At 38.7% G+C, this 8,246-nt stretch overlaps 1 protein-coding gene across 1 annotated transcript; it reads right to left on the bottom strand.

Annotated features, from left to right (window-relative positions):
- Positions 1-7,002: 7,002 nt before the first annotated feature.
- On the bottom strand, positions 7,003-8,031 carry LOC118540883 (olfactory receptor 2M3-like). The gene is given in 1 exon segment (XM_036100232.2): positions 7,003-8,031. A coding segment is annotated over 1 exon segment (1,029 nt).
- Between the last annotated feature and the right edge of the window lie 215 nt (positions 8,032-8,246).

Genomic DNA, 8,246 nt, shown 5'->3' with positions numbered 1-8,246 from the left:
TCTCTTTTTCTCTCTCTGTATCTCTGTGTCTCAAATGAATAAATTTTTAAAAAATCTTAAAAAAAAAAGAATATAGGGATGTTCAATGCCATCATAGTCTTATTTAGAATAGCCACTCGTCAAGCTCAATTTATCCTCATGGATGGAATTATGTTGGTGAAAATTTAAATCAGGAGTAGCCTCAATTGTAGTTGACTTGCTGACTAGAATACTTTTTACTGGAACAGATCAACATTTACCTGGTACTTGTTATGTGGATGTTGATGTTGTAGGGCCAAGTATGAGTTGATAAGATTGAAGAATCAAGCTCTATAATGCTCCACCCTATGAGCATCTCAAAACATGGGTTACCAGAACCTTTGATTGTGTGCTTGCAGCCAGCCAGCCATTGTACTGACCAGATCCAGTGCACATTCTGCTTGTGCCCTGTGTCTCTGATTCTTCTTCTTCCACAGGGCTAATGTATCAAAAATCACAATGCCTGAGAATGTTGGTAGATTATTTCCAACAGGGAAACATGCTGAAAAATGGAAGACAGAATCCAACAAGTAATGCTGGACAATTTTATGGATCTCAGAAGATGGTTCTGTGAAGTTGAACCATCAGTTATATTTAACAGATACCCATTTGGTAACATAATCACATGTTGTCTCTCCTTTCCTGCTTAACTCCATTTTTCTAAATCTTACTACCCTGAAATGATACTCCCTAATGAAGAATCACTTGAACTATCCCCTCAGGCTGTGCTTCAGGGGGATATATATCACATTTTCTTTATCCACTCATTTGAGAAAACCATTAGCAAAAATAGAGAATCTCTAAGGGCAGAAATCAGGCCAACTTAAAATGCTATGAATGAGATGCAGTTTAAACTGGATACCCTAACAGCCAGGGTAAATGAGGCAAAAGAAAGAATTAGTGAGCTAGAAGATAAGATGATAAAAAAGAAGAAAGCTGAGGAGGCCTGGGATAAACAGCTAGAAGCCAATGAGAACAGACTTAGAGAGATCAATGATGTCATGAAATGTTCCAATGTCAGGTTCATTGGGATCACTGAGAGGGTAGAAAGAGAGAGAGGACTAAATGGTATAATTGAGCAAAGCATAGCTGAGAACTTCCCTAATCTGGGGAAGGAAACAAGCATTTGTGTCCAAGAGGCAGAGAGGACCCCACCCAACATCAGTAAAAGCAGACCAATGCCCAAGCATATAATAGTAAAACTTGCAAATCTTAGAGCCAAGGAAGCTATCATGAGAGCAGCTAGGGGGAAGAGATTTCATATGTATGGAGGGAGGAACATCAGAATAACATCAGACCTATCCACAGAGACCTGGCAAGCCAGAAAGGCCTGGCAAGACATATTCAGTGTACTAAATGAGAAGAACATGCAGCCAAGAATACTTTATCCAGCAAGGCTATCATTCAGAATGGATGGAGAGACAAGGAGCTTCCAGGATGGGCACAGACCTAAAGAATATGTGACCACCAAGCAGGCCCTGAAAGAAATATTAAGGGGGATTCTATAAAAGAGGAAAGACCCCAAGAGTAATATAGACCAGAAATTTACAGAGACAATCTATAGAAACAGGGACTTCAACAAGCAATATAATGGCACTAAAATCATATTTTTCAATAGTCACTCTCAACATGAATGGACTAAATGCTCCCATGAAACAGGACAGGATTGCAAATTAGATAAAAAGACAGGACCCATCCATATGCTGTCTACAAGAGACTCATTTTGAACCTAAAGACACCTCCAGATTGAATATGAGGGGATGGAGAAAAATTTATCATGCAAATGGACCTCAAAAGAAAGATGGGGTAGTAATTCTCAGATCAGACAAATTACATTTTAAACTAAAGACTGTACTAAGAAATGTATGGGAAAAATATTTCATACTTAAAGGGTCTATCCAACAAGAAGATCTAACAATTGTAAATATCTATGCCCCCAACATGGGAGCAGCCAACTACATAAGCCAACTGGTAATGAAAATAAAGTTACATACTGATAATAATGCATTAATACTAAGAAACTGCGACATTTGACTCACAGCAATTAACAGATCATCTAAGCAGATCAACAAAGAAACAAGAGCTTTGAAGGACACACTGGACCAGACGGACCTCATAGATATATATAGAACATTCCATCCTAAAACAACAGAATTCTCAATCTTCTCAAATGCACATGGAACTTTCTCTAGAATAGATCACATAATGGGTCACAAATCAGGTCTCAACCAATACCAAAAGATTGAGATTGTTCCCTGCATATTTTCAGACCACAATGCTTTGAAACTGGAAATCAATAACAAGAAAAAAATTGGGAGTAATTCAAACACTTGGAAGTTAAAGAGCATCCTGCTAAAGAATATTTGGGTCAACCAGGAAATTAAAGAACAACTTAAACAATTCATGGAAACCAATGAGAACAAAAACACTTTGGTCCAAAACTATGGGATACTGCAAAGGTGGTCCTAACAAGGAAATACATAGCCATCCAAGGGTCACTCAAAAAAGCAGAAAAATCCTGAATGCACAAGCTAACCTTATACGTAAAGGAGCTGGAGAAAAAAGAGCAAGTATAACCTAAACCAAGCAGGAGAAGAGAAATAATAAAGATTAGAGCAGAGATCAATGAAATAAAAACCAGAAAAACAGCAGAACAGATAGAGGAAACTAGAAGGTGGTTCTTTGAAAGAATTAATAAGATCGATAAACCACTGGCAAGAGTTAGCCAAAGGAAAAGAGAAAGGACCCAAATGAATAAAATCATGAATGAAAGGGGAAAGATCATGACTAACACCAAGGAAATAGAAACAATTATTAGAAACTATTATCAACAACTATATGCCAAAAAATTAAGCAACCTAGAAGAAATGGATGCCTTCCTGGAAACTTATAAACTAAGACTGAAACAGGAAGAAATAGACAATCTGAAGAGACCAATAACCAGCAAGGAAATTGAAGCAGTCATCAGAAACCTACCCCCTACCAAAAAAAAAAAAAAAAGAGTCTAAGGCCAAATGGCTTCCCAGGGGAATTCTACTAAAGATTTAAAGAAAAAAAATCATACCTATTCTTCTGAAGCTGTTTTAAAAAAATAGAAACAGAAGGAAAACTTCCAAACTTGTTCTATGAGGCTAGCATTACCCTGATCCCAAAACCAGGCAAAGACCCCACCAAAAAGGAGAACTACTGACCAATATCCCTGATAAACATGGATGCCAAAATACTCAACAAGATCCTAACCAATAGAATCCAAAAGTATATTAAAAGGATTTTCCATCACAACCAGGTGGGATTTATTCCTGGGATGCAAGGTGGTTCATCAACCACAAATCAATCAATGTGATAGAGCACATTGATAAAAGAAAAGACAAGAATCATATGATCCTCTCAATTGATGCAGAAAAAGAATTTGACAAAATACGGCATCTTTTCCTCATTAAAACTATTCAGAATGTAGGGACAGGTGGAATATTCCTCAATGTTGTAAAAGCCATCTAGGAAAAGCCCACAGCGAATATCATTCAGGTTGAGAACACGACAGGGTTGCCCACTCTCACCACTAGTGTTCAACATAGTACTAGAAGTTCTAGCCCTAACAATCAGACAACAAAATGAAATAAAAGACATTCAAAATGGCGAAGAAGAAGGCAAACTCTCTCTCTTCACAGATGACATGATACTTTATGTGGAAAACCTAATAGACTCCACCCCCAAATTACTAGAACTCATATAGCATTTCAGCAATGTGGCAGGATACAAAATCAATGCACAGAAATCATTTGCTTTTCTATACACTAACAATGTAACTGTAGAAAGAGAAATTAAGGAATTGATTCAATAACAATAGCACCAAAAAACCTAAGACAACTAGGAATAAACCTAACCAAAGAGGTAAAGATCTAAACTCTAGAATCTACAGAACGCTAATGAAAGAAATGGAGGAAGACACAAGAAGATGGAAAAACATTCCATACTCATGGATTAGAAGAATAAACGTTAAAATGTCTATTCTGCCCAGAGCAATCTACACTTTCAGTGCCATCTTATTAAAATACCATTTGCATTTTTCAAGGAGCTGGAACAAACAATCCTAAAATTTGTATGGAACCAGAAAAGACCATAAATCACCAAAGGAATTTTGAAAAAGAAAACAAAGCTGGGGGCATCACACTGCCTTACTTAAAGCTATATTACAAAGCTGTGATCAACAAGACAGCATGGTACTGGCACAAAAACAGACACATAGATCAATGGAATGGAATAGCATCTCCAGAAATGGACCCTCAACTCTCTGGTCAACTACTCTTCAACAAAGCAGGGAAAAATATACAATGGAAAAAAGACAGTCTCTTCAATAAATGGTGCTGGGAAAATTGGACAGCTATATACAGAAGAATGTAACTCGATCATTCTCTTACACCATACACAAAGATAAACTCAAAATTGATGAAAGACCTCAATGTGAGATAGGAATCCAACAAAATCCTAGAGGAGAATATAGGCAGTAAATTCTTCAACATTGGCCACAGGAACTTCTTGCAAGACATGTCTATAAAGGCAAGGGAAACAAAAGCAAAATGAACTATTGTGAATTCATCAAAATAAAAATCTTCTGCATGGCAAGGGAAATAGTCGACAAAAACAAAAGGGAGCCTACGGAATGGGAGATGATATTCACCAATGACATATCAGATAGACGGCTGGTATCTAAGATCTGTAAAGAACTTATGAAACTTAACACCCAGAAACAATTAATCCAGTCAATAAATTGGCAAAAGACAACATCCAAATGGCCAACAGACACATGAAAAAGTGTTCAATATCGCTCGGCATCAGGGAAATCCAAATCAAAACCTCAATGAGATACCACCTCACACCAGTCAGAATGGCTAAAATTAACAAGTCAGGAAATGACAGATGTTGGCGGGGATGCGGAGAAAGGGGAACCCTCCTACACTGTTGGTGGGAATGCAAGGTGGTGCAGCCACTCTGGAAAACAGTGTGGAGGTTCCTCAAAAAGTTGAAAATAGAGCTACCATACGATCCAGCAATTGCACTACTGGGTATTTACCCCAAAGATACAAAAGTAGGGACCCGAAAGGCTACGTGCACCCCGATGTTTATAGCAGCAATGTCCACAATAGCCAAACTGTGGAAAGAGCCAAGATGTCCATCAACAGATGAATGGATAAAGAAGAGGTGGTATATATATACAATGGAATATTATGCGGCCATCAAAAGGAATGAGATCTTGCCATTTGCAACGACGTGGATGGAACTGGAGGGTATTATGCTGAGCGAAATAAGTCAATCAGAGAAAGACATGTATCATATGACCTCACTGATATGAGGAATTCTTAATCTCAGGAAACAAACTGAGGGTTGCTGGAGTGGGGGGTGGGGTGGGAGGGATGGGGTGACTGGGTGATGGACACTGGGGAGGGTATGTGTTCTGGTAAGCGCTGTGAATTGTGCAAGACTGTTGAATCTCAGATCTGTACCTCTGAAACAAATAATGCAATATATGTTAAGAAAGAAAAAAAGAAGAAGAAGAATGTAGCAGCAGGGGAAGAATGAAGGGGGGGAAATCGGAGGGGGAGAAGAACCATGAGAGACGATGGACTCTGAAAAACAAACTGAGGGTTCTAGAGGGGAGGGGTTTGGGAGGATGGGTTAGCCTGGTGATGGGTATTGAGGAGGGCACGTTCTGCATGGAGCACTGGGTGTTATGCACAAACAATGAATCATGGAACACTATATCTAAAACTAATGATGTAATGTATGGGGATTAACATAACAATAAAAAAATTTAAATTAAAAAAAAAATTGGCAAAAGACATGAACAGGCACTTTTCCAAAGAAGACATACAAATTGCCACAGACACATAATAAAATGCTCCATATCACTGGCCATCAGGGAAATATAAATCAAAACCAAAATGCGATACCATCTTACACTAGTTAGAATGGCAAATATTACCAAGAGAGGAAACAACAAATGTTGGAGAGGTTGTAGAGAAAGGGGAACACTCTTACACTGTTGGTGGGAATGCAAGCTGGTACAGCCACTTTGGAAAACAGGATGGAGTTTCCTCAAGACATTAAAAATAGAGGTACCCTATGACCCAGCAATTGAACTACAAGGTATTTACCCCAAAGATACAGACGTAGTGAAAAGAAGGGGCACATGCACCCCAATGTTCATAGCAGCAATATCCATAATAACCAAACTGTGGAAGGAGCTTAGATGCCCTACAACAGATGAATGGATAAAGAAGATGTGGTCCATATATACAACGAGATATTACTCAACCATCAGAAAGGTTGAATACCCACAATTTGCATCAACATGGATGGAACTGGAACAGATTATGCTAAATGTAATAAGTCAAACAGAGAAAGACAATTATCATATGGTTTTACTCATGTGGAACATAAGGAATAGCACAGCAGACAATAGGGGAAGGAATGGAAAACTGAAGGGGGGGGTGGCAAATCAAAGAGGGAGATGAATCATGAGAGCCTATGGACTCCAGGAGACAAATTGAGGATTTCAGAGGGGAGGTGTGTGTTGGGATGGGGTAGCTGGGTGATGTGTATTAAGGAGGCCATGTTTTGTAACGAGCACTAAGTTTCATATGCAACTCATGAATCATTGAACTCTACATCAAAAAATAATGTACTCTATGCTGGCTAACAACATAATAAAAAAATAAAGAATAGAAATGAACAAAAATAATTTATCAGTGCCCTCTTTTATTATAATATTATGTGGTATTGTGATTCACAAATATCTCTCTGTTGTTAACTGGTATTGCATAAGACAGACTGCATTGTGCATATTATCTTACAGCAAATATTTACTTGTAGCCATACTTTGAAGTTTCCATAACAAAGAAATATAATATTTAAACAAAAAAGCATGCAGACAGTTTTTCACTTTCTAAATCTTGTGTGCTTCTCTGTAAAAGTTTTGATACAAAGTTAGATAAATATTGGGTGCTGAACTGTACCAGTTGAATACATCAATGTCAGCATAAAGCAAAGAAGATAGAAAAAAGTTAATTGGAAAATTTGCTCTCCAGACTTGCTCTTCCCCAACACCTTCATGAATGCTCTGGCCACTTCCTTGTTGAGAAGGCTGTAGATGAGGGGATTCAGCATGGGAGTAAGGATGGTGTAGAAGGCTGACACCATCTTGTCCTGGGTGGGGGAACGATCAGAAACAGGCCACATGTATATAAACATGGTTGCTTCATAGTACATTCCTACCACCATGAAGTGGGGGGAACAGGTGGCAAAACCTTTTCGGGGGCCCTCCCCAGACCCCATGTGAATGACGGCCACAATAACACAAACATAGGAAGCAATGATTACTGCTACAGGAAAGAGAAGTATAATTACACGGCAAATAAACATTAACCTTTCAAATAGCAATGTATTAGTGTATGAAAGAGTGAGAAGGGCAGGGACATCACAGAAAAAGTGGGGTATCTCTCGGGCACCAAATTATGGGAAGGACAGTGCAACTGCAATGACAACTATACCATCAAGAAAGCCAACAATCCAGGAAGAAACAACCATAACACAACAGATTTTCTGGTTCATGAAAACTGAGTATTGTAATGGATGACAAATGGCAACATAAAGGTCATAGGCCATTGTAGCCAACAGGAAACATTCTGCTCCAAGCAGGGACACATATAAGAATATCTGGGCTCCACAACCAGCCAGAGAGATGGACTTCCTTCCAGACAAGTAATTGAAAGCCATCTTGGGTACAGTGGTGCAGATGAGCATGAGGTCCATGAGGGACAGTTGGCTGAGGAGGAAGTACATGAGTGTGTGAAGCTGGGTGTCCAGGAAGATGAGGAGAATCATGACAGTGTTTCCAATGAAGGCCACCGTGAAGATGCCCAAGACCAGAGAGAAGAGGAAGATGTGGGTGCGGCTGTGATGGAAGATCCCCAGCAGGATGAAGTCTGAGTTGAAGGTCTGATTCTCCCATGCCATGATAGTATTCACTGTAGAGAATATAACATGTGAACAGTGGTCAAGACTGTGTCATGGAAATATCAAGGACTTCTAGCTTAAATCACCACACCTACATGTCTACATAGGGAAAAAGTATTTCTCTGAGCATATATTTTTATTTATAAACCAGGAATATTAAAGTTTATTGTTAGCTTGATGTGATTTAAAAAAAAAATAAATGTAGATAACACACA

The sequence above is a fragment of the Halichoerus grypus genome, chromosome 2, assembly GCF_964656455.1.
Source record: "Halichoerus grypus chromosome 2, mHalGry1.hap1.1, whole genome shotgun sequence".
In the NCBI taxonomy this organism is placed as follows: Eukaryota; Metazoa; Chordata; class Mammalia; order Carnivora; family Phocidae; genus Halichoerus; species Halichoerus grypus.
This window is presented reverse-complemented; position numbering and strand designations above follow the sequence as displayed.